Here is a 27539-nt window from a genome sequence, read left to right on the forward strand (position 1 = left end):
TAATCTTCAAAATAACCAGTTACTGTATTGCTTTAAACATGTTATGAAATATCTCTGCTGGGCATAGTAGCTCACACCTATAATATCAGCATCTGGGGAGGCTGAGACAGGAAGATTGCTTGACCCCGAGAGTTGGAGACCAGCCTGGGCAACATAGTGAGGCCTTGTCTCTAAAAATATAAAAATAAAAAAATTAGCCGGGCATGGTAGCATGCACCTGTAGTCTCAGTCTTCAGGAAGTTGAAGTGGGAGGATTGTTTGAGCCCAGGAGTTCAAGGCTGTAGTGAACTATGATCACACCAGTGTACTCTAGCCTGGGCAACAGAGGTGAGACCCTGTGTCTAAATAAAAGACATTTTTAAAGAAAAATCTCGGCCAGGTACGGTGGCTGGGCCGGGTGCAGTGGCTCACACCTGTAATCCCAGCACTTTGGGAGGCTGAAGTGGGCAGATCACCTGAGGTCAGGAGTTCGAGACCAGCCTGGCCAACGTGGTGAAACCGTCTCTACTAAAAATACAAAAAAATTAGCATTACAAGTGGCACATGCCTGTAATCCCAGCTACTCAGGAGGCTAAGGTAGGAGAATCGTTTGAACCTGGGAGGCAGAGGTTGCAGTGAGCCGAGATTGCGCCGCTGCACTCCAGCCTGAGCAACAGAGCAAGACTCCGTCTCAAAAAAAGAAAAAGAAAAATCTCAAATGTGTCTAAGTGCGTAGTATAGTGAATGCCCACATACCCATCATCTAGCTTCAATAATGAATTAGTGGCCACTCTTGTTTCATGCCAAATTCTACCCACTAACCCCTCCCATATTATTTTGACCCAAACCTCAACTCTGTCATGTTATCCATTATGGTGTGTGTGTGTAGATAGAATCTCACTCTCACCTAAGCTGGAGTGCAGTGTTACAGTCTTCGCTCATTGCAGCCTTGGGCTCCCGGGCTCAAGTAATCTTTCTGCCTTGACCTCCCAAACTGCTGGGATTACAGGCATGAGCTATTGCTCCTGGCCTAAAAGACTCCTTTAAAAACATTTGTGTGGGCTAGCCAGGCACGGTGGCTCATGGCTGTAATCCCAGCACTCTAGGAGGCTGAGGCGGGAAGATCACAAGGTCAGGAGTTCGAGATCAGCCTGGCCAACATGGTGAAACCCCATCTCTACGAAAAATAAAAAATTAGCTGGGGGTGGTGGCAGGAGGCTGAGGCAGGAGAATGGTTTGAACCCAGGAGGCAAAGGTTGCAATGAGCCAAGATCACACCACTGCACTCCAGCCTGGGTGACAGAGCTATACTCCGTCTCAAAAAAAAAAAACCAAAAAACAAAAAACAAAAACACACGCAGTACAATTATAAAATCTAAAAAACGCTTTGCTATTTAGTGATCTCTAAGAGGCTTGTTTAAATGGAATTCTTGGGATTGTGAAAAATAATTACTAAGTCTGTGTTAAATTTCTTTGTCTCCTTGTTTACTGATTTTTGTCAGGGGACTACTTATAAGCATCCAAAACTGGCCTGACTGAGGTCATTTCAGGGTAATGTGTTTTCTCTAAAAAGTGCTTTTTGGTTCAAAACAAGTTGACAGTGTCTCATTATTTGAGGAGTTTCTAAGGAGTAAAATTTTTTCAGAAAAAAATTAAATTTTATGGTATTGAGGAGATAATTGAGGTGTGGAAATGAGAGGAGTGAAGGATGGTGGCCACCTTAGTTTCTGGGTTGAGGGACAGAGGATCTGGTGCCCTTCCCTGAGCTGTGAAGCCCAGGCCCAACAGGCTTGGGGTGGTAGGTACTGAGCTGAGTTCTAGAGACGCTGAGATTGAGGTGCCCGTGGACATGCCCTGCAGAGGTGTAGTTGACAATGTGAGTCTGGAGCTTAGAAAAGGGCTCTAGGCTAGAGAGAAAGAGGTGTCATCACCTTTAGGGGCAAATGAAATCAGCTACGCTGAGATAAGAATCATGGTACTTAGGGCCTGATAGAAGAGGTGACTCGGAAAAAGCCTGATAGGGACCAGGAGGAAAATCAGGAGAGTCTGGCATTATGAAAACCAGAGAGAAGGGAGTGGCCATATATTCAATGATTCCATTTACATGAAATGTTCAGAATGCACATTTAGAAAGGTTAGTGGAGGCTGGGAGTGGTAATGTGGATTAACTCTAAGTGAGCATGAAGGATCTTATAGGGAGATGAAAATGTTCTAAAATTGACTTATGGTTAATAGTTGCACCACTCAGCAAAGTTACTAAAAATCATTGTACCCTCAAAATGATGGAAGGAGTGGTCAGCAGTGTCCAGTGCCACAGAGACCCTAAGTAAGACACAGAATGGAGAGCCCATGTATTGGTTTGGTCATTTAGTCATTGGTGATAAGTGGTCAGAGTGAAGAGAAGGAATTGTGGGCTCATGGGACAGAAGCTAGTTGCAGTGGGTGGGGGAATGACTGGATGGTGTAGATGACTCATTGCAGGTGCTTGTTTGGGAAAAAAAGGGAAAGTAGTGCCTGGAAAGGGCTGAGGGTCGTGAAGGTTTTTTTTTTTTCATGTTTTAATGTAGCAGAGGTCTGAAATTTGACAGCTTTTGGCAGGAAGAATGGACAGACAGGACTTGCTGGCCAGATTTGGGGGATGGGAGGTGAAGGTGAGGTAAGAGAAGAGAGGAGCCAAGTCAGCACACAGATATCTGGCTTGGGTAGCATGTGGAAGCCCTTTGCCCACACCGAACTCGGGCATCATAGAAAGGCCTGATGGGAGGGTTTCTCAGACCCTGCCCATCTGGCCTGTTCTTGGATGTGGCTGGAAGTAAAACCTACTGGACTAGGCAAGGGGATAAGTTTACTCTTGACTCCTGGGGTCAGGCATCCTTCAAGGCCCTTTACATCTAGCCCCCACCTATCTGTTCAGCTTATTTTCTCATCCCCAGTGGCCAGGTCGGCTTCCCATTCTCTGGCTTTGGTCTCCCAAGCCTGCTGCCACCGTCTGGGATGCCCTTCTCAGTTGTGTTGAGCAGCATCTTGTTGCCCAGCATCTGCCCTCAGACTTGCAAGGGCCGTCCTTGCCAGAGAGGTAAGCATTACTTCCTGTTCATCAGCAAGGTCTTCTGCCTGCAAGGCCTCCTTACCTGACCTTCTAGTTCTGGACCAGTTTGTCCCCTAGCTGTGGCATCTGAGGTCCACTTATCACCTACCTACCAGCCACAGTGTATCAAATGGGTACCAAAAGAGCCTCTCTGTTGTATTCCCTACATTTAGTGGCCAGCTACCTCAACACAGAATTCAAAAACACCTGGCTGGAGTCTCTCTGCTCCAAAGCAGTGATGGCTACATAACCTCCCTTATTCCCTGGGGTGAATGCTGCCTTTTTCACTGGTTAATGAAAATACAGGCTGCCAAGGACCTCTAGGATTCTGTTGTAAGCCTAGTACCAGCCCTGCCTCCAGCCTCAGGGAGAACAGAGACTATGGGTTCGCCTCCCCGAAGACACCTACCTGCTCGTGCTAACAAGCTAGAGGGCCCAGAGCCCTTCCATTAATTTACCAATTCTGACCCTTGTGGCCTTCCTGCTCCCTGTAGTCCATTTGACCTAGAGACCTCACCTTTCATTCTGAATTCCAGACTTACCTATAATTTAGGATGAGCAAACGAACAATTTTTGTGGAGACCATAGCCAGCTAAGGTATCTGGAGCATCAGAAAGTGGTCAGAGACCACACTGCCTCTTTCAATTAAGCAGTCAATGCAGGGAGAAGTTTGCATCCCACCTGGGAAGGGGCTTCTGGGATCTGGAACCTTAATTCTCCCCATCCTGATTGTAAGCTTAGCCACATGAACAAACTCAAAGCAGCTCCCTTCTGCTTTTGGCCAGTACACATGGAAAGCTCTCCAAAACTTTTGACTCTCAAATACAGCTGCAACATCCTGCTCAATATACTTTACCTACGCTAGGCCTCTGATGCTGTCTTTGCACCACACCTCTTACTGTGGATATTTTGCACCCTCCCTTCCTTTCCTGTCTTCATCTAAGGATATGGACTTTGGATCCCCTTTAACCCACAACCACAGCAGCAGGACAGGCACACACACCCCTTTCCAGGCCAGGCCCTACCTCATCTGCTCCTGGGAGGAATCTACTCTTGCTGACCTGAGTGGTGAGACCTCATCCCACACTAAGTCCCAGCCCCAACTCTGGCCTGAGGCCCTTTGTAACAAAGAGGCAGACACTTAAGTTTCCGTTAAGTTGTAGGAATTTATTTTAAATAACCTACAGTTGATTAAAAGGGAATTCATGATAAAAATAGAAGATACTTGAGGAAAGATGTGGGAAATGGACTCTGCACACACACTAAACTAACAATGCCTCTAAAACTAATGATTATAGCAAAAAATGTCTTCACATTAAAATTCTGCTTTTTATGTTTTTTTTCCATTTTTTACACAATTACAAAAGAAAAAATAAAAGCCCTAAAATCTTGATTATTTTTCTTTTTTGGACCAAATACTCATTTTCCTCTAAATTTATTGACCTGTGGAACTTTTTATACAATAAAATCTTTCAAGTGAAAGATTAGGGTTAAAAACAAAAAGATGGATATCTTAAAGGGTACAGCAAATGCTCAGAACAAAGGATGATGGGAAAATGGTTTCAGTCACTGATTATTTCATTATCCTTAGACTCACTCGCCCTTCATCCCTCCCCAACCCCAATCTACACGATCTTTAAGATCAAGAAAAAGGTTTAAATATTTTAAAATAATTAAAAATAAAAATTCACATTTAAAAAGGAACACTCAAGTCAGGAAATATTTTCCCATCATGCTTTTCTGTGAACAGGTGTCTGAACCAAAACACTGCCAAAGCCACAACTGCTTCAAGTTTAATGAAAATTGATCCCCATGACAATAGAGAGTGACGTCTCTAACAGGTGCGCTGGGTTTTTTGTTCTACTTAATTTTAAATTCCTGAAATGGGGGAGAGGGGAGGGAGTTTAGGAATTTATTTCTATTAAAATATAGAAGTTATTGCAAAACCCTAACTGTAAAAACGCACCAATATAATCGGACTTTGCATACAGTAGCTAAGAGAATCCAAACATTTCAGTGAAACAGTGAATTTGCCTGGTAGAACGCTGACAAATTCCCATTCACTTGCCCTCTTGAAAATAAAAACAAAATTCAAAACAAATCATACAGCTAGAATTTTGATATCTGAAATATTTTTAAATAAGTTGTCCATAGGACAACTGGCTCAGCTCTCCCTTATAATATCTCCAGGTTTATCTTTTCGCAAAGATGTTGGTTTGTTAAGACTTGCTGCCTCTCTCCCTCAGGCACGAGGGCAAGCGAGGCTCAGTTTATCCATCTTTCCCAAACCACACTGTTCCTTTTCACAGAACCCTGCCTCTTGAGACTGGCTAAAACTCGTAGTCTTCATCAGCCATGTCAATGGCCCAGGCAAACTTTTCCCGCTGGGTTTTGTTGTAAATCTTCTCAATTGGGACGCCCCACTTCTTGCACCTGCAAACAAAGGAGAAATAAGGGGGATTAGGGTGACTCAGCAATGGCCCATATCTGAAGCCCAGGGTCAGATGTTCCATCTTCTCTTTCACATCTGTCTAGTGAGGATGCAAATTAATAGTGCACCAAGCATGTTCTAAAGGTTTTATGTGATCAACTCATTTAATCTTGGCAGTGATCTCTAAAGTAGGTGCTTCTGCAGATGTACAAGTAAAAAAGGTACAGATGAAGAAACTGAGGCAGAGACGTTAGGTAATTTACTGATTTTCTCAAACAGCTAGCTGGTAAGTGACCTGAAATTTGAACCCAAGCAGTTTTTCTCCATGTTCTTAACCCTATACTATATTGCCTTTTAAGAGCTAACCAAACCTCTAGCACCAAACAAGGCAAAACGAGCAGAAAGAGGTACAAAAGAGTTAGGTGGAACCTTTAGCCCGGACTAGCAAGTGCCATAGGGGAGGATATCTCCACCTATGCTCAGAACTTAACAGCTCAAACTAAACATCTTCCAAAACAAAGCCACTTGTTTCAGATGTTATGTGACAGTGTGTGTGACACACAGAGAGAAACCTAATATTTATCTGCCTTTGTTAAAGACCCCTCTGCCTCTCTGTGTAAGTTGCTCAGATCTCTATTCTCATCTTTATCTCTTGTTCCTACCTTCAACTGCAAAAAATTTCAACGAAAAGTTTTGTTGAAGGGTAGAGTTGAATGGGCTCTTTCCTATTTTGCCAGAAGCTAAGAGTTTCCATTCCTGTCCTAAAGTTCCATAAGGAATAGGGATGGAACCTGCCTCTTAAAAACATAACATACACTACAAGGCAGTATGACAGCACTGACCATTTAGGAGCAACCAGAATGTTGCAATGCATTTACAGACAAGGTTCAGCAACCAAAGTAACTTGTACACAGCTGAAGCCAGAAGTTTCCCCAGAGGACTAGAAGTGTGCAGCTTAGGAATGGCATGTGAAGGCCACCAGTGCCCTCCACCTTTCTCAAGCTAGCAGCAGGAGCTCAAGGAAGGTTCAACACTTACCAAGCCACTGTGATCCTAGGGTCCAGATAATTGAGTTTGGAGGTTCCCAAGGCAATTTGTTTATTTTCCTCTCGGTCTGTGGCTTGAACTTCCAGCTTCATCAACTGTTCCTCCAGTCTCTGCACAGCCTTCTTCTTTGACTCTACTACCCTAGAAGAATAGCACAGTCCTCAAGAACCAGGCCTGGGCTCTAAACAAGAGCACACTGTACCCATGCTGCCACTTTGAGTCAATAAAAGCCCTAGTACAGAGATTTCCAAAAGACATCCCTCGGAAACCATAGAAAAGCCAGGGCTCCAGGACCTCTGACAGATGCTGCACACACTTTTCCCCACTCGCCCCAACTTTTACAATACCAGGTACGTACTTCTTGGTCTTTGCATCCTTCATGACCTTGGCATCAGCCTTAGCACTTTTCAGGTCTCTCCGGGCATCTGCTAGCTGTTCCTTCTTGGCATCAATCTAGGGGAAATAATAGTGGTAAGGTTATGAGCTGTAGAGGAAAAATGGCTCCCTCAAGACAAGGTGAAACCTAGATGTTATCTGGACCAAGCTGTCTCAGTCAGTGGTTTGTCAGATAAAAACACCAAGGGTGGCTTCATGAAGGCAGGGAGAAGATGCACAGGGACTACTGAATTCAACTATTTGTTCTTCAGTGATCCTGCAAGAAACAAGGGTTCTACAGCATAGTAACCTAGGGGCTCAGGGAAAGGAACCCGCTGGGGCTGGGAATCTGGGTGCTGATCTTTCCATCAGAGAACACTCTGCTGTCAGACATCTGGGAGAACGGCTACAAATGACAGCTGTTTATCAAATAGATCCTGTGCCAGTTTTTAGCTTTCATTCCAAGAACACTGTAGGAGCTACTCTTTAGGAAGCTGAGCCAGGATACTTGCATCTACTGGGCAACCCCAGCTCGTTCCTCAGATCCCACCAGTACTCTGGGAAGGCGGTGACAGCTTCTCAAGGAAAATGGATGCACTGAAGAGAGTACTCAAGGGGCTACAAACTGGCAATTAAAAGATACCCAGGAAGCCAAACAGCTCAGCCAGTCTGTCCCAAACCAGAACATGGCAGGGCCTAGCTTTGGCATTCTGTTTTTAAAAGGAGAGAGGTTGCTGGGCGCGGTGGCTTATGCCTGTAATCCTAGCACTTTGGGAGGCTGAGGCGGGTGGACCACAAGGTCAGGAGATTTAGACCATCCTGGCTAACATGGTGAAACCCCATCTCTACTAAAAATACAAAAAATTAGCCAGGTGTGGTGGTGGGCACCTGTAGTCCCAGCTACTCGGGAGGCTGAGGCAGGAGAATGGCATGAACCTGGGAGGTGAAGCTTATAGTGAGCCAAGATCACGCCACTACACTCCAGCCTGGGTGACAGAGCGAGACTCCGTCTCAATAAATAAATAAATAAAATAAAAAGGAGAGAGGTCTGAGGTGGGAAGGACCTTAGTTGTCACTCAATGGATGTGAAAACACTTTCAGCTGTGGAGCTTTTTTTCCCAAGTGAAATCTCGTGGAATCCATATCTATAAGGGAAGAGACAAGGGCAGTTTCAGCCTTTCTTGCTTGTTAGAATCCTTGAAGCACCACTGGTGAGAAAGTTCTTAGATTCCTGCTTAGAGACAGCAGTGGGTAACAACACGGAGCTAGAGCCCCTGTCAGTGAGCTCACGCTGCTCTGAGGACAGAAGAACCCCATATCTATGACCATCTAGCTGATCTGTGAGGTTAACACAACTTCCACAGAGTAAATAACATGTCTGACACACACTGGGCGGCTCACTGAGCCCAGAATTGTTTGTTAAATACACACAGCCCAAGACTAGAAACAGAGGCCACCATTGTGAGAGAATCACTAAATATGTTTTACTATGAATGGCTTACTTCCAATATCTATGTTGTCCAAAGCCAAACTGAGGGGACTGATTCTATATACAAAAGCGTCACAGACACCACTAGCCAGACTCTTTTTAGGATAGAAATGTAGCAAACCACAATCTTTTAACCATTTCTGTGAATGCTAAATTGGCAGGCTATGTCAAATTCTCTCAAAGCATCAAAGACTCCATTGATTCACTTGGCAAACAGGGGCGTGTGTTTGCTTTGTGGGCACACAGGAGAGGAATCCTGGGCTTGGAGGGCTCGTCTGGCAGGCAGCCTGGGCTGCCCAAACAGTGGTTCCAGAGTGAGAGCAACAAAAGACCCCCTCATACTCCTGGGAGGGGTCTTCCTGAATTAGGTAAACAGCACCTGAATATTCATGCTTTTATTTCTGGCTTGGAATGATAACATGAGGAGAATAAACAATTCCAGATGACCAGCATTTAACAGAGTGGCAGCAAATGTGAGCTGCTAGGATGGGCCATCTATAGAGTTCTTTGCCTGCCAATCATATGATCCAAGGACTCAAGAGGTCTATGGATGTATATTCATTCACTGTGGACGTGTACATCTCTTCAAGAAAGCCAGATGGCATCTGTAGCATAAATTATAGGTTGTGTGTACCTTTTGAACCAGCTGTATTACTCATGGGTACTTATCTTAAGGAAATCTCAACAAATGGAAAACATTCTGAGCCTTAAAATGCAGTCTCATTCCATAGTAGTAGTTCTTAAACTCCAGTTGTACAAGTATAGAATTCCATGAACTTGGATGAGAAAAAAATTACATCTATAATTTCAATAACCTCTTTTTGAAATTTATTTATATTTACTTTTAAATTTTTAATAGAGACAGGGTCTCACTCTGTTGCCCGGGTTGGTCTTGAATTACTCAGCTCAAGTGATCCTCCCACCTCAACCTCCCAAAATGCTGAGATTACAGGTGTGAGCCACTGCACCCAGCCTCTAGCTGAAATTTAGCATTTCTTCTTCAGTTATGAATATGGGGAACAAACCATAGTAATATAATAGTAGCAGCACATATGACTTTATCACCAATAGATGTTAGACATTTTCATTTCATATTTGAATTGCTGCAGAAATCTTAAAGTATCATTGATATTAATTAATTACTACCTTGAAATTTACTACAGCCACCTCAAGACCTTAATAAGGAAGCACATCTATTACTGTATCGGACTTTAAAATGTATTTTGATAACTGTATTTCAATATAATTTGTTTCCTTTTTAACCCTTTATATCTGTTCTATAATGAAATATCTGCAAATTCTCACTGTGGACCACCACGTTAGGATGAATTAGTTATAAAGTCATTGCTAACACAAAAATGTTCATCATCAAATGTTAAGTGCCTTATGGTTTAAAAGCTCAGTACCAGGTGGAGTCAGAAGGAGGAAAGAGGCTCAGGGACAAGGAATAGCACCTATTTGCACACCAGTCTTTCCGTCTAGGGCAGCAACTTGTCTGGCACATGGCCAGTATTCAACAGATGTTTGATGATGAACTATATAAAAATATGATTCATGTGGAATGCGTAAAAATAAAAATAGCTATGCTAGGATTGGAAAGACTTTATAATTGTTTCATCATCTTTTCAATTTGAAACAATCTAATTTGGAAATGGCTGTATTTCTGAGCTGTGGCAAGGAATTATGAAGACTCTTTAAATCCACTTTCCTCATGTACAATAAGGACAGTAATTAGCAATTAGAATGTACATCAAAGTTAGTTTTTCAAAATAGGGAGTGGCCAGTATAGAACTTCTATCTGCAGAAGAAAGATTTCTTGAACAATGGGTACTCTGATATTCAGTATCTTGATTAGAGATTAACTACTATCATATTTCCATTTGTTTATCTTTAGCACAGACCTTCTACAACAGACCCAGAACTGGCCTGCTGATATCCCAGCCCCAAATCCTCTCATTTGCAGATGATCTGCCCACAGCAGACACAGTTCCCTTCATTTTATCCAAGATACCTTAGATTGTAAGTTCATCATAGACTTCTCAAAAGTTTTTGGTGGTGCCCTCTGATGGTTACAAAGAATTGCAACAGCTCGATTAGCACGGTTATAAGAAAGGATCTTCGCTGGGACGTTCTCATCCGCTGTAAAGAAAGGAACATGGTAGCAGGAGGGTCAGTTTGCACGCCAAAAGTGAGCACACAGTATGTCTTCCCCCACTGCCTTGTCCCCATGATTCTGCTGGCCCTTATCTTACTCAGATGATTAATTCAAGTTGCCCCCAAGGACTAAGGTCAAAATTTGAGTCAATAGTCTTAAGAAAATGATAGTAGTAAGTTTATATGTAAGCTTGGGCTGGGTAAATTCCCATCACAAGAGGAACTCTGAGTCTAGGTAATATAATAAAATCTAAATCTTTCTTTTTACTCAGGGAACTTGACTAGGGACCCTTCATCTCCTTGCTTCCTCCCCACCCATATGCTCATCATAGGTGCTGCTGATATTACTATGGTTTGTTGCCCATATTCCTAAGTTCTATGCTGGCCACTGCCTACCTCCCCACCTCTCCACCCAATATAGCCAGAACAGAATGAGGAATTGAAGGGACATTAAAAGTTTAAAAGTTTTAAGCCACAGGTGGTAGTAGTATTTTATGATTATTATTATTTTAGAGATAGGGTCTCACTCTGTCACCCAGGCTGGAGTACGGTGGTATGGTCATAGCTCATTACAGCCCTAAACTCCTGGGCTCAGCCTCCCAGGCAGCTGGGACTACAGGTGCACACTGCCATACCTGCCTAATTTTCAGAAATTTTTGTAGAGACAAGGTCTCACTATGTTGCCCAGGCTGGTCTGGAACTCCTGGGTTCAAGTGATTGTCCTGCCTTGGCTACCCAAGTGCTGGGATTACAGGTGTGAGCCACTGCACCTGGCCTGGTAGTATCTTATTTAAAAAGAAAAATTATAAATGCCATCCAAAAAAATTGTTTTTATTTGTATAGTGTGGCATTCTTTCTACCACCTTAAAATAATGACCCTCAACATACCTACCTCCGGCTTTTCTGGTTCATATTTTAAGGCCACTTGATGTATTTACAGAGGGCAGTGGAAATTCAATAGTGACTGGGCTCCAGGAAAAAAAAGCCCATGGATCTTGGTGATGATATTCTAAAAATCAGCTATAGAAAGTATCTACTCTCTTATGGGGAAAAAAAATGACAGAAACTTCAGGGGAAGGACTTGTTCCTGTATTTTTCTGGTAACCATGACAACTTTACTCTCTCCAATTTAACAGAACATCACAGCACTGTCTTCACTCTGTGGGCTTTTAAGTAATATACGTATAAAACACAAATGCAGGCATTTTCATAGCAGGTGAAAAGCTGTCAGCATTCCATGAAATTAATCTTGAAGTTGGGGGTGGGAAGGGGGAAACAGTACTGATCCTATGTTTATACAACTAAGCATAGCAATAGCTGGCTACTAGAGGTCTAAAGCGAAAAAGTGACCACAATGGTAGGGAAAAAAAGTAGAACTGACTCTAAGACTTAGCTAAGCAAGGACACTGGATACCATTAGTAGGGGTGTGGGCCCTCTCTGGCCAAGCAATACTTACGGGCTGTGAGTTCTTTTAGCTGCTGCTGTAGCGTGATGGAGGCGTTGTATGTACGGAATACCTTGGCTGTCAAGCCCTCCATGAGATCCTGAAGATGCTTATTCAGAATACCAGTCTGGAGGAGACAAAGCAACAGAGATTTAGGTCAAAGCTGTACTACCTGCTCCTTCTGGCAGTCCTAGGAGTAATTTATGCCAGTGCAGTCACAATCTTGTTGGTTTATTGCCCTACAAGTGGGAAGTTAGGGAAAGAGGAAAAGAATTCCAGAATACAGGGTTACATGATGCCTCTCTATGAAGTATTTCAGTCTTTTTGTGTGTGTATGACAGGGTCTCACTCTGAAACCCAGCCTGGAGTGCAGTGGTGCAATCTTGGTTCACTGCAGCCTCCATCTCCCGGGCTCATGCAATCCCCCTGAGGCTCTTAAGTAGCTGGGACTACAGGTGTGGACTACCATGCCTGGATAATGGTTTTGCCATGTTGCCCAGGCTGGTCTCAAACTCCTGACCTCAAGGGATCTGCCCTACTTGACCTCCCAAAGTGCTCGGGTAACAGGCATAAGCCACCAAGCCTGGCCCAGGTTGGTGGGCTTAACAGACCAATAAAGCAAATTTGTCCTTCCCTATTAGGATATCAGGGACAGGTTTTGGGTCTCCAGCAGGGGTGGCCGGGCATCCAGTGAAGTGAAAGTGCTGCAGGAGCAGGGAAGGATAAAAGGTAGGGCTTGTCTACCCCCAACCCTGAGTGCTTTAGCAGCTGTTCTGCAGCAGATGTGTCTTCTCGTGACTGCAGATTCACTGTGGGCTCAGAGGGAGGAAGACAGTGTGTATGGGATGCCACAGAGCAGGCCAGGCTAAAGGGAGAGCCCAAGTCGTCTGCCAGCAACTCTCCCCCGCTTTAGGTACTGTAAGGCTCTGGCTGGGACTCCCTTCAACATAGTGTGCTTTGTCTACTCACATTGAGTCTATCAAAAAGATCATCCTCAGGCTGCTTGTTCTCCATAAATAGTTGTAGGTTCTTAAAAACCTAGAAGACAAAGTGAATCCTAATTATTATTCTTTGAAAAAATCCTAACTTTAGAAATAATTCCAAACTTAAAGAAACTTGCAAAGAAAAAGGCACAAGGAAGATGCATACATCCGTCACTGAGATTCACTGTTAACGTTTCACCCCATTCACCATTTGCACAGCGCGCATGTATGCTCACTCTCTCCATGTGTATATTTACAGATATATATACATAATTATTTGTTCTAAGCCATTTATAAGCACTTACTTATCATATGGTCCTAAAGTACATTTATAAGTACTTATAATATGGTCCCAAACATTTCAGTGTGTATGTTCTAAAAATAGATATTCCCTTACATTTACACAGTATTTATCAGCTTCAAAAATTTACATTGATACATACTGTTATCTAATCTACTGTCCACAGTCCAATTTTGTCAGTTTACCTGATGATGCCCTTTATCTCACCAGTACAGAATCCAATCTGAGGTCAGGTATTACATTTAATTGTCAAATCTCTTTAGTCTCTCATACAGAGTACTTCCACAGCTAGCAAAGCCTAATTACTGATTATAGTGTCCTTATAAGAAGAGGACTGCTGATGGGCTGGATTATTAAGATCCTGCACACTATACGTCTCTGGTTCAAGCCCAATACTATGGAAAAGATTAGATTGGGACTATAGATCTGTAGCACCCTCTTCAGTGATGGGCTCAGAGATCTGGGGACTAACAGATTAACCTTTCACTCAGGAGCTGGAGAGAGGCTGAGCAAAGATGCAAAGTGACAAATGTGCCACATGACCAGGGGATACTAAGATACAGTTAAATCATATGCTGAATTTGCTGTAAGGGCCTATTCTACAGCATGCTCCAATGAATACTGCTACAGAAGGCCACTCAATTGAATACTGCTACCAGAAGATAGCACAGGGCGGGACAGTGACTAAAAGGGGGTACACAAGATATCAAATAATACCTCTCCTCTTTCAAGTCATTTATTTTTATTTTAATTTGAGAGGCAGAGTCTCACTATTTTGCCCAGGCTGGAGTGCAGTGGTTATTCACAGGTGTGATTACAGCACACTACAGCCTCAAACTTTTGGTCTCTGGTGATTCTCCTGTCTCAGCCTTCTGAGTAGCTGGGTCTACAGGCATGTGCCACAATGCCTGTCTCAAGTCACTTTTGCTGGTGCCCAGCAAAGTGCAGAGCACACAAAAAAGCAGTCAACCCATGCTTGTTGAATAATGAAAAACAAGCCAGACAGTACAGGCTACATTAACTTACTCGTTTCTCAACAGGGACCTTGTTATAGTATCTGATGGAGTCCTTCCCGAGGAAGTCAAACTCTACCACATATTCCTGACCATCCAGCTCTGGGTGTAGATTGATGTGCTCCACACGAAGTGAGCAGCAACCCACAGTATCCGCTGTTTCTCCTTCCTCCTTTTCATTGCCTGCTCTCAAAGCAAGCTGCCCAGGAAAGAAAGAAAAGGTGAGCATGAGACAGACTCTTGCTGTGTCACCAGGCTGGAGTGCAGTGGCGCAATCTTGGCTCACTGCAACCTTCGCCTCTCTGGTTCAAGTGATTCTCCTGCCTCAGCCTCCCAAGTAGCTGGGACTACAGGTGTCCACCACCACGCCTGGCCAATTTTTTTTGTATGTTTAGTAGAGATGGGGTTTCACCACGTTGGCCAGGATGGTCTCGATCTCTTGACCTCGTGATCCACCTGCCTCGGACTCCCAAAGTGCTGAGATTACAGGCATGAGCCACCACGCCCGGCCTTTTGACCCTTATACAATTTCTGGGAATCCAAAAAAGAAGCCTCCCAATTCTGTTTGAAGCTACAGCATCAGTCAGCATGGCCTGGAAACTCTGGATTCTGCAGTGTTACTTCCTCCCCCACCCACTATGAAATCTATAGGGATGTTAAATATTCAAGCTCCTCTTCTGTCTGTTCTGTCCTCTGAAATGGGGATGGAGAAAACAAAAAAAATAAATAAGGCAGCAAATGAGGGAGTGCTGCTACTCTGGGCAATCAAACTTAAAAAGCTAGTGTGAATTTTGAGACAAGTCAGAACTTATGTTAAAACACAAGACTGGGGGAAAAACATGAACTTCTTTTCCTTCTCGTGAGTACCAAGAAATTGATCTCCTCTAGAGCATGGTCTTTAAAACTATATAATGGTGATACCTGCATGGTTTATTTAACCAATTTTATAAGTTATAACCAACTTTCTAAAGGAATGAAATAAAGTAAAAAAAAAAAAAAAAAAAAATCAAAATCTACTGCTCACAGTAAGGCTAAGCATTGTTCTGTGCAACTTCTGATTCAGTTATACACACAAATATATTTCTATGTGTGTTGAGTTGTGATATATAGTATGTGGCACAGGGCCTGGGGCAGAGCAGAAACTCCCTTTGTTAAGCTCAACACTAGACAATGCTGATGGGAAGATGCTCTCACCTTGTCGATGAAGTACAGGGCTACAGCTCTCTGCCGGACTTTCATTTCTTTGGACTTCCAGTCTTCTCGATACTGGTTCCGGATCTTGTCCACACATTTTTTCAGCCGCCGAGCAGTCTCGTATTTCTGCCAGTCCTTCTCACCCTATAAAGACCCAAACCCAAAGGCAGATTACTTCGGGACAGTGTAGTAAAGGCAGACTTTGAATATAGCCAGGCAAGGTGATGCAAGTCTGTAATCCCGGCTAGCTAATCGGGAGGTTAAGGCACAAGAATTGCTTGAACGCAGGGGGCAGAGGTTGCAGTGAGCCGAGATCATGCCACTGCACTCCAGCATGGGTGACAAAGCGACACGTTGAATAAAAGAGCAGGAACTTGACCTTAAGCAAAGGTAAAAAAGAATAGTACTGAAGAGAGAGTTTGGCACATTTAACCTGATAAGAATGCACACTGTCCCATCTCACTGCCAAGCACAACTGACTTCTGAGGCTTTCCCAGAAGAAAGTTTCTAGTTTTAATTCTGTAAAATGTTTATGTTCCTGAGAAAAACCCACATGGGATGTCCCAAAAACTAAATTCTGTCAACACAAAGCACATAATCACCCTCATTCCCACATCAGTTTCACAGCCTTGCTGCCAACTCTGCGACCCAATAGCAGTTTTCTACTAAGACTGAATTCCATTAAATCTAAGTGAATTCCATTAAATTACAGTGTGGTGAAGCTGTCAGAGACACAGAACCAAAGACTACAACATGTAATTACTAAGGACACAATGACTTCCAGGAACAACCATACTTATTCACCATTTTCTAACTTCTGCATTTCAAAGCATTTCTTGATGAGACTGAGAGGAACTATGTTTCTGGAAAGCCTTGAAAAAAAAAAATAAGAGCTTTTGGTGGAAGGGTTAAAAGTTGATTCTAAAGCCAATGAAGGGTTATTAAAACCGTGTGAAAACTGACTCTAAACAATAGTGAAGAAGAATTTCTGCTACCAAGCTGAATGAAAATAGACTCACAAGCAAGAGCCAATTATGACAAGTGAGAAGGGAAAAATTTCAAGAAATCCCAGAAGCAGGGGGTTACATAAAACAGCATAAAACAGACTACATGACATAAACATAGAGAAGGAATTTAAGAATCCAAGAATCTCTGCTCTTAATTTCCCCACCCACAACAAAGGAAAGTGGTAGTGATTTCTGCCCACACATGCCTGGTTCCTGACTATGACGTGGGCCCATGGTCCTAGAGACATAAGACCTGTGGTGAAGATAGCCAGCCTTTCAGCCTGGGTAACAGAGGATGACCCTATCAAAGAAAAGGGGTGGGCGGTGGGGTGGGGGCAGAACCAGCCTTCTGGGTGTGCATAAGCATGAGGTACCTAGAGCAACAATGTCTTCCACTTCTCGATCCTGAAAGTACTCAGAAATTAAAAGCTTACAACAGTAAAGCTAAGGAGTCAGCACTCTCACAATCATGTATGCCACTGGTATGTACTTGTTTGGCTATAAAACAGGAGTTTCAGTAACTACCTGCTATTATGGGTGGGTGATTTAGTAGTTGGTGACGCAGAAAAAATACCTAAGTCTTAGTACATTTTGACATTTAACAGGGTGAATAAGAAAAGGTGAGATACAAGCTGTCCTCATGCACAAGTCAGTAGAAAATCTCCATGACAACTGTTCTTACACATGCACAGAAAAATTGGACACAAAAGGCTCACCTTCAACAGTAGAGTACCCAGCTCAGAAGTGGCCTCTTTCCCCTCACTCTAATGCACACAGACTACCAAAGCCTGTTTCAAAGTCCCCTAGGGTTACGTTTGCTCAGTTCCTTAGTCACACCACTGGAATGTAAGGTAGGAGTCAGGCAAATGAGATTTAGAAAAACCCAAGCCATAAGTCATTCACAGGATACTACCAGACCAACTTTTCTTCACAGGCTGGCTGGGCTCCTGCACAAAGGATCCAGGATTCTCTCAAGCTGAGATGGAGGTGGGGGCAGAAGCCACTCCGCTTAGATCTAGCAGGAGATGGCTGGCCTCCAAGAAGTATGCTTGTCCCTGCAGTGTTCAATGCCCTAAACAAACTTTCTTAGACTACTTTTAGAAAATAAACTAACCACCTAGGTCTTCCAGGCAAGGTATCACAAAACCATCTCAAGAAGACAAGGAATCCATTGGAGAAGGCTGCCTTTGACCACCTCTCCTCTTTCCCTAATTCAATCACACTTCAGTAATGGGTAAAAATCTAATTTAACTGATTGTAGGTGACATTCTTTGGGTGACTTCTTTAAACTAGCAGGCCCACTATATTGTCTCTCTAATATAGCTGCTATCCATTCAGCAGAGTGGTTGGGTGGAATCAGGATCTGGATTCAAGATTACAAAGTTGGGGGTGAGAAGGCAAACTGGACCCTGTTTTCTAGTAACTTTCTCAGACGTTTGTATTGGGGAAGATGACATTTACCAGTATTCTTACATGGCTCTTTATTTCCCTTCTCGGGCAATCTCCATCAAGCAACCACTGATCCTTCAATCTGATTACTATCATCATAGATTAGTTTTGCTTAGTCTAGATTATATAAATAGAATCACAGTATAGACTCCTCTGTCTGCCTTTTTAACGCTTTCTTTTTCTTTTTTCTCTGAGACAGCATCCCGCTCTGTCACCAGGCTGGAGTACAGTGGTGCAATCTTGGCTCAGTGCAACCTCCGCCCCTCGGGTTCAAGCAATTCCCATGTCTCGGCCTCCTGAGTAGCTGAGATTACAGGTGTGCGCCACCCTTGGCTAATTTTTGTATTTTTTTGTAGAGACATAGTTTCGCCATGTTGGCCAGGCTGGTCTCGAAATCCTGACCTGAAGTGATCCACCCGCCTCGGCCTCCCAAAGTGCTTGGATTACAGGCATGCACCAAGGCCTTTAACGTGTTTTTAAGATTCATCCATGTTGTTGAATATATAAGTAGTTCCCTTCTTTAACTGCTGATAAATATAGTATATTCTATGACTGTACCATAATGTGTTATCTATTCTGGGATGTTTCCACTCTTATGAATATAGCACTGCTATGAACATTCTTGTACAAGTCTTTTCATGGACAAATATGTTTTTATTTCACTTGAGGTAAAAATACCTAGAACTGGAATTCGTATCTCCCTGTGGCTAAATCTTCACTCCACTGATAATTAGTGATGTCGAGTACTCTTTCATTTGCTTATTTATTGACCATTGCTGTATCTTCTTTTGTATAGTATATGTTTAAGTCTTTTGCTTTTTTTATTATGGGGATGTCTGTCTTTTTATTATGGAGCTATAGGAATTCTCAGTATAGTATGGATATAAGCCCTTTGCCAGATAAACATGTTGCAAATATTTTCTTTTAGTCTGTAAATTCTGTATTTATTTTAGCAGTGTCTTTTGTTGAACATAAATTTTTAATTTTAATGAAGTCCATTTAGTCAACTGTTTCTCTTGTTGGTGTTTCTCTGTCCTAAGGAATCTACTCTAAGGTCATATTCTACCATGATATCACCTACAAGCTTTAATATTTTAGTCTTCACACTTAGGTCTATGTTAGTCTTATTAATACACAGATTTAAAACGTTTTGAATTTTATACCAAGATGCCAGGCTCAGAATATATATGTATATATTTTTAATGAGCTTGTGTCTTATTTTCTCTAATAGAACTCACCAAAATGAGAGCTTTCCAAGACGAATAGTGTAAATATATTTTCCTTCACATTAAGCCCTTTAATCCCTAGGTGGTTACATAAAAAAGGTTGTAGGCACATACATCTTTGGAACCCCACAGAATTCTAGACTCTAAAGAGAAAAAAGGCAGAAGTGTGTATTTGGCACTGAGAGTATTTTAACAGAATTGAACGCAACATGATGTCAACATTGATCCTAAAGTTTGCTGTATTTCATTTGAAAGAAAAATTGTGATGATAAATTCTGTATGTAAGGTTAAGGCTGGTTTGAAAAACCTGAATTTTACTAAGGGCTACTTTCCCTGGGTTGTGAGAGCAGGTAATGCTTCCAAACTTAGCAGTGGATTGTACTTAGCAGTGAGTACCCATAAACATCCTTTTTGTAAACTCCTAGATTATGCAGAACAAGAAACTCCTGGGTTATCTGGAATCAGAGTTTCCTTGGTTGAAACTGCAGGTTCCAGCAGGCTAGCTGTCATTCCAATGCTATTTCAGATCCTATGGGCACCAGGCACAGAGTGGGAGAGAAAGAGAATGGAAATACACTTGCAAGATGTCTGTGTAATGGAAATCCTGGGAGGAAAAGCAAAAACAAACTGGGATGAACATAAAATGAATGAGCTCAGGACAACTTTTCAGTACCTAGAGCAAGTGTTATTGTAGTTCTCAAAAATCCCAATCCTTTCAATGACCTTTGAGGCTAGAAGTAGTGGCAGTGACTGTGGTAATGACTGCAAGTAGGCCAATCCAAGTTTCCAGAAAAGGGGCAAAGACAGGATACATAAAAAGATCACACTTCAGCTGTTCTACAACTTTGTGCTTTTTACCCTTCAATGCTCTAATTTTTTAAATTGTTGGAAATTCATAGTTCACATCATGCTTGTGCTACATTTCTTGATAGAGCACAGATAGGATAGAATGATACACTATTATGTGAGGGAAGTAAGTAAGTAAAATATAGACACAAGAGTAAGTACAGACGGCTCTTAGAATAGGAGACATCTCTGGAGGCTGAGCAGAGATGTGTAGAACAAAAGCGTCGTGATGGCAGTCTCCCATACAGCCGACCTAAAGCCCTCCATGAAGTAAAACCACAAGTTACCACCCTTCAGCACTCTACTATAAAAACGTTATCTGTTATTGACTGCTGGGTCACAATAAGTCATACTTTAATTACGTTTGCTCCAAATATGTGGCAATGTAAGTGCTCTAGGCTGGATGTGGTGGCTCACACCTACCCACCACTTTGGGAGGCCGAGACAGGAGGATCACTTCTTGCTCCATGCAAGAAGTGGGGACCTGAAGTCAGGGGCCTTATTAGCTTGGGCTGAGCTGGCCTAGGAGACTCCCTGCAAGACAGAAAGTAATGAACACAGAAGGAGAAGAAGGGGAAGAAAAGAGAATAATACATAAGCAAAAAACACCTCCCAGTTAAAAGGGCTTACAAACAGAAATTTCAAAAGACACAAGGAAAATGGCTCAGAAAAACTGCCAACAGTAATTAGCACATGAATTCATGGTAGGTAACATTTTATAGAACCATCTTACAAAGACTTTCAAGTAAGTATGTTTAGTATGCATAAAAAGATACAAAATCTAAAAACATGAAATTATAAAACAAAAATGAAACAAAATCAGATATAAAATTAGAAATTTTGAAAACAAAAAGTAGTAATTGAAATAAATTATAGATGGAATAAATTTTAGATTAAATATAATTAGAAACAGAATTAGTGAATTGGAAGTGAGTGCTACAACTCACCCAAAATGAAGTATTCCCCTGAACTTAAAAGTTAAAAAATCAGACCTAAAGAGACAAAGGGTATGAAAATATAGTTTTAAAAAGATGTCTAGATTGAAAAGTGCCAACACTCATCTAATAGGACTCTAAAAAAGAACTACAGAAGGAATGGTCTAGACGCTATGGAAGAAATAATGACTGGTAATACTGTAGGATAAAGTACATTAGTCCTCAGATTGAAAGTCTGACTATCTATAAATACATATATATCCCTGGATACAGCATAGTGAAACCAGAATCTATCAATGATAAGACACTTTCTTGATTGGAGAAAAGACAGACTATGAGTTAAGATGAAAATAAAGAAATTTTCAGGTAAACAAAGGTGAGTGAGTGCCACTGTTGGGTCTTCACTAAAGAAGCATTAAAGGGTGTATTTCAACAAGACAAGAAACCCCAGAAGGTAAGAGATAAAGGAAGCACTGAGTATAGAAATTAATAAAACATTTGGCTGTGACTGCTATTGACTAGGGAAAGGGTTAGGATTTTATGGATAATTGTGTTTAGAAATAAAAATTAAAACTTAAATATGAAATATATGAACTGAAAATGAACTGTTTTTATAGATAATTATCTACATAGAAACCCCAAATGACAGACACTTTTAGAACTAAGAGTTCAGCAACCCTGAACAACTCTGAGCACCTCTTGTATCTGCTGCCAGATACAAGATCAACACCTCAAAATTATAAGCATAACCACTTCAGGAATAACCAACAGAAATGTAATGGAAAAAAATCTCATTCACATTGGCAATAAAAACTATAAGGTCACTTAAAAATAAAAATTTTTGAAATGTAAAACCTTTATGAAGAAAATTAAAAAACCATATTGGTGGATACATTCAAAAGACATGAATAGAGAGGTACAACATGTTCCTGAATTGGAAACTCAATTATATTGTCAGTATCTTTCCCCATTAATCTATAAATATATTGCAATTCCTATAACAATCTCAACAGTTTTCATTAGAATTTGTTAATTAACAAGTTTATCAACAGTTTTCATTAGAATTTGAAAAAGCTTATCTTAAAGTTAATATGAAACAGCAGAGGGCCAAGAATAGCCAAAGCAATTTTGAAGAAGCAAACAAACTTGTCCTACTCAATAGACTTTATAAAGCTACAGAAGTTAGGACAGTATGCTACTGATGCAGAAACAGACACACTAATTAAAGAGGACAGAGAGCCCAGAAACAGTCTGACACATATGTAGATATATCTTATATACAAGAGAGGAGGTAATACAACTAAATAGTTCTGTGACAACAGTTTACTCATTTGGAAAATATATTAGATTTCAACTTCTTCCCATATGCAAAAATACATTCTAGTCGATCTAAGACCCAAATGTAAAAAGCAAAACTTTAGAAACATTAGCAAGGATATGGAAAAAGAGGAATACTGTTGTGGGTGGAGGCGGGAGGAGAGGAGGAGAGTAATGATGTAAATTGAAGTACGTAAGAGAACAATTTGGAAATATCTAATGTGTAAAACAAATTTTCATCCATATACACAAGAAACGTGTTTCTTCCAGCACTGTTTAAAGGGCAAGAGACTGTATAACAACTCTAAATACCTCTTAAGAAGAGAATAGAGGCAGGGTATGGTGGCTCACACCTATAATCCCAGCACTTTGTGAGGCTGAGGTGAGCAGATCACTTGAGGTCAGTTCAAAACCAGAGAAATCCCGTCTCTACTAAAAATACAAAAATTAGCTGGGCGTGGTGGCACACGCCTATAATCCCAGCTACTCAGGAAGCTGAGGCACCAAAACCACTTGAATCCAGGAGGCAGAGGTTACAGTGAGTCAAGATCACGCCACTGCACTACAGCGTGGGCAACAGAGCGAGACACACTGTCTCAAAAGACCAACAACAAAAACCAACAGAATAGATAAGTTTTTATGATATAATAGAATACCATGTAACAAGTAAAACGGATTAATTAAAAGTGTAGGTTAAGATAATAAAACCTCAAAATCAAAGCTGGAGAGAAATAAACAAGTTGCAGAATGATCCCAGTAACATACCTAATTTAAAACTAAAACTTGTTTTTAGTTTACAATATGTTGTACAATATATATGTCTTTAGCTTACAAGTTTACAACATATTGTAAACTAAAAACAAGTTTTAGTTTTAAATTAGTATGTTACTAGTATGTTACATATTGTAAAATTGCATATTGTTTATGCACACATAAATATACTGTAAAAATACAAAAAATATATATGAGAATAAAAAACACCGAGTTCATCGTAATCTACAAGGAAGGAGGTGAATGGTATACAGGTGGCTTCAGCTATGTTTATCAGAGTATTTTTTATGAAATGAAATAATTGAGCACATAGAACATAATTTTAAGATGTGACAAAGCCAGATGGTGGACATACAAGTGTTCATTACATAATTATCTATTCCTGTATGTTTGCAATATTTCACCAAAAATAAAATCCATAATGTTTGTATCTTTCTATTTTTTAAAAAATCTAAAAAGAGAATGCTTCTTCCGCTGGCAATATAAAGTTAAAAATGATTCAAGGCACTATCAAACCCCAACCTTTGAAGATCTCACTATACTGCTGAGTACGAGACAGCCTAAAAGAGAACTGAGAGCAAGCTCAAGAAATCATTTCTTTTTCCCCTAATGGCACCACTTTTCCAGGCCTTTAATGACTCCTATTGGGATCCCATTGCAGTTCAAGTCAGGCACTCTGTCCTGAGTATAAGGTTCAGAGTCTAACTCTGGGTGACTTTTAGGTTCACTACCATAATCATCATCCAGAAACTTGCAAAAATGTCTATTGTGTATAGCAGTTAGCTGGATATTGTCTGGAATAAAACTGGCTGGCTCTCTGCTCTTGAGGTGTTCCACTGGCCTATCTAACAAGGATCTCAGCCCTCAGAGAGGCTCCTACAATTAACTCTAATCCTTACCTGTACAAGTACTCAGCATACATTATGTATCTGTCACCTCTCTCCATCCCCATTGCCATCATTTGTCTTAAGTCATCACCGTTTCTTGCCTGGAGTACTGCAACGGCCTCCCATTGATTTCTCTACCTCTTGTTTGTGTCCAATCCAGTCTCCACAGAGCAGCAGTCAGAATGATCAATTATGTAATGAGTTTCCAAAATACAAATCTGGTGTCATTTCCCTCTTTAAATCCCAGGTTGGTAGCTTCCTTTTAAACTTAAAGGCCCCAAAACTTGCCCAAGATCCAATACCTAGGAACTCTTAGATCTTCTTAGAGTGTAACTTAGATCTTCAGTCTCTTCATGCTCTCCTGTGACATCCACTGCTAAATGCAGCCAGCTTTAAATGTCATGTTAAAGAGACTGAGCCCTTAAAGGACTTTGAACAATGGAGTTGTCTTGAACATAGCTTCACTTCAGCAAGACTTACAGGCATTATATGTAAATCACACCAGTAGATTTAAACTGCTGTAAATGCTGCAAAGGAAAAGTACAGGGTGCCATCTGAGAGTATACCAGGGTACCTGATCCAGCCTCTAGGATTCAGGGATGGCCTTTCTGAAGAGGTAACATTTAAGATGATATTTACAGGATGAATAGGATTGTATCCCTGGAAAGAATAGGAGAATGGGTGTTTCTAATAGAGAAAATAAAGTAGCCTTTTGAAATCCCAGAGGTAAGCAAGAGCTTGATAGTTCTGAGAGAAGAAGAGGCAGGAGAGGAAGCCATATAGTGAGGCCAGCCAGATCTTCAGGTACTACTTTAAAAAAAAATTTTTTTTATATTATCCTTTAAATGTTACCTCTTCAGAAAGGTCCCAGGTCTCCTGCACATAAAACAGTAACAGTCTACATAGAACTAATTCCTTGACTGTGCTTTTGTCTCTATTAGGTTTATATTTCATAGTATGTTGGAGGGAAGAAGTTCACGGAACTCTCTAAAGCTGGATATACGTAGCTATCTGGCAAACGAGAACTTATTCCCCCCAAGGCAGTTATCTCCTTGCAATAACACTATCAATAAATAACAATGCACAGGTATGTAACATAGTTTATGATGTGCTTTCACACACGTAATTTCATTTGGCCCTGGTGAACCTACCCAGATGAGACTGCAGGAAGCCAGAAGTATGTAAAACACTAGATTTTACAACTTGTTTCAGGCTATACAGAAATTACATTCCCTTCTCACAGCCAAGAGAGGTGAGGAAGTAGAAGAGATCTGCAGAGGCCAATATACAACCACCGTACTTCAACACATTCTGACCACTGGACGTTAAGCAACGTGAAGGCAGGACCTACGTCTGTCGTTTGCCAACATAATTCCTAGCACCAAATGTATACTCTGTGTGGCACATTTGGGATTTCAGTAAATATTTGTGAATTAATAAATAAATAAGATTACAATGTGACCAAAAAAAATGGAGGCATTGTAGGAAGATCACCTAATGCTAACTACTTGCCTTCTTTCAACGGGAAGGGTTTTTAATTTGTCAAAGTGATTCTGGAGGACGAGAACATTACATTTCAACAGAAAAGGATTATCAGCACCATGAACCAGTGCAGCTCTCAACTATCCCGTAACTTACCTTGATTCGTGAACTAGGGTTAAGCATGATGTATTTAATGGAACCTTGGATGTTCTCTGTCCAGGAAACCAGCCAAGTAACCTTGTTATCATGTCGAACCTCTTTCCACTTATGTCCTGGAGGAGGAGAAGGAACCTTGGCATCTCTGGAAATAACAGAGCAAGAGGATAGTGAAATGAGATGTGAGGAATAATTTCACCTTTCATGACCCCAAGTGGACATATATGCTGAGCATATTTTTCCAAGTTTCCTTCTTAACAGTCAATATAGTAGTCCCATCTTATTCATGGTTTTACTTACCCTCAGTCAACTGTCATCCAAAAATATTTAATACAAAATTTCAGAAATAAACATTTCGTAAGTTTTAAATTGCACATTATTCTGAGGAGCACGATGAAATCTCTTGTAGTCCCACCTGGGACACGTGAACCATATATACAACATATCCATGCTGTATACGTCACTTGCCCCGGGTAACTAAGGCGCTGCCTTAGTTATCAGGTTGACTATAATGGTTTTACATTGCTTGTGCTCAAATAACCCTTCTTTTACTTAATAAAGGCCCCAAAGTGCGAAAGTATTGATGTTGGCAATTTGGATATGCCAAAGAGAAGGTGTAGAGTGCTTTAAATGAAAAGGTGAAAATTATCGACTTAATAAAAAAAACTGTATGCTGAAGTTGCTGAGATCTAAGGTAAAAACGAATCTTCCATCTGTGAAACTGTGAAGAAGGAAAAAGAAAGTCATGCTAGTTTTGCTGTTGCACCTCAGACTGCAAAAGTTATAGCCACTGTATGTGGTAAGTACTTAATAAAGATGGAAAAGGCTTTAAATTTGGGGGTGGAAGACATCAACAGAAATGTGTTCCAAGTGATAGCAGTTGGGTCGAAGTTTCAGGTATCCACTGGGGGTCTTGGAACATATCCCCTGTGGATGACGGGAGACTACTGTACCTCAAAAACATCTGGAGACCTATGCATGAAATACTGTCCTGCTCTTAAGTATCTCCCTTCCCAAACAGTCCTGTGTAACCTGGGAAATATTCCCAAGTACAATAAAGGACACCCTCCACCCCCTTTTTGGCCCACAGGATGAAGTGCGAGCTCACTTGCTACAGTTGATGATTATATCCTCAGGCATGATTCGTCTCTTCAGCATGCCCATCTTAGGGTGGTTGCCCCGGCCACGGAAAAGCCCGGGAGGCTCTATCTTGAAGTTAGCAATCCTCTCTTTGTGGTTATCCATAATACAGAAGCCATATTCTTTCAGTAATTTTTCATTCTCCTCTTTGATTTTCTGGAAGACAGCCAAGAAAGTACTCAAAATAGATTCCGATTGCTGTTCTCTACTAATACATTTTTATCTCTTGTGGGAGACTAGGTCAAGATAGAGAAAACTCTGAAAATGACTAAAAAATGAATTCAAATGAAGGAAAACCTCTAGTGGTTTTCTCAAACTTAAATATCATAAAATTCCCCAAAAAGATCTGCCTATAAGGATTGATTTCAACTAAATTCAAAACTGATTCCTGTGTCTTAAAGGATATATGTTTATAAATGTTGTTTGGGTGTTTTTAAATGTACTTTAAAAATTCGTACTGTTTTATTGAGTACTATCAAAACAGGAAATGGAGAGGGGTCTCTGATAGAGCCTCATAAAAGAATAGCTCGAGCCATTTAATTAAAACAGCAGTTAAACAGCTTAAAAACATGGGTTTTAAAGTCCAGACAGATCTGTCACTAATTTTTTTGTAGGTATACAGGTTAAATGCTCTATATTATGATCCTTGCTCCAAAAAGGTGGGGTATGGTGGGCAAGATTTTGAGCCTCCTTACCCTCTATTGACTCTTTTTATATACTTATTGATTCAATTTAACTAAGCCCTGCTGCCTTGTGGGTGGGAACAGACCTTGCTGGCAGCAGGTGTCCTTGCAGGGACTCTGACAAGGGGATGTTTATAAAAT

At 41.2% G+C, this 27539-nt stretch overlaps 1 protein-coding gene and 1 long non-coding RNA gene across 2 annotated transcripts in view; one reads left to right on the top strand and one right to left on the bottom strand.

Moving 5' to 3' along the window:
- LOC112632713 overlaps window positions 1-27539 on the top strand; it is a 36738-nt gene that overhangs the window by 7803 nt on the left and 1396 nt on the right. Inside the window, exons 5-6 of the long non-coding RNA XR_003121436.1 lie at window positions 25640-25757; window positions 26137-26269. This is a non-coding gene — a long non-coding RNA (uncharacterized LOC112632713). The remainder of the gene's footprint in view (window positions 1-25639; window positions 25758-26136; window positions 26270-27539) is intronic.
- TOP1 (DNA topoisomerase I) overlaps window positions 4214-27539 on the bottom strand; it is a 94697-nt gene continuing 71371 nt past the window's right edge. Inside the window, exons 12-21 of the mRNA XM_025398620.1 lie at window positions 26684-26871; window positions 25576-25720; window positions 15500-15643; window positions 14319-14504; window positions 12978-13046; window positions 12021-12135; window positions 10421-10548; window positions 6904-6998; window positions 6537-6686; window positions 4214-5500 (exon numbers count right to left, since the gene is read on the bottom strand). Coding sequence (XP_025254405.1) covers window positions 5398-5500; window positions 6537-6686; window positions 6904-6998; window positions 10421-10548; window positions 12021-12135; window positions 12978-13046; window positions 14319-14504; window positions 15500-15643; window positions 25576-25720; window positions 26684-26871 — 1323 coding nt within the window. The 3' untranslated portion in view covers window positions 4214-5397. The remainder of the gene's footprint in view (window positions 5501-6536; window positions 6687-6903; window positions 6999-10420; window positions 10549-12020; window positions 12136-12977; window positions 13047-14318; window positions 14505-15499; window positions 15644-25575; window positions 25721-26683; window positions 26872-27539) is intronic.

This window comes from Theropithecus gelada, chromosome 10 (genome assembly GCF_003255815.1).
Source record: "Theropithecus gelada isolate Dixy chromosome 10, Tgel_1.0, whole genome shotgun sequence".
NCBI classification, from domain to species: domain Eukaryota; kingdom Metazoa; phylum Chordata; class Mammalia; order Primates; family Cercopithecidae; genus Theropithecus; species Theropithecus gelada.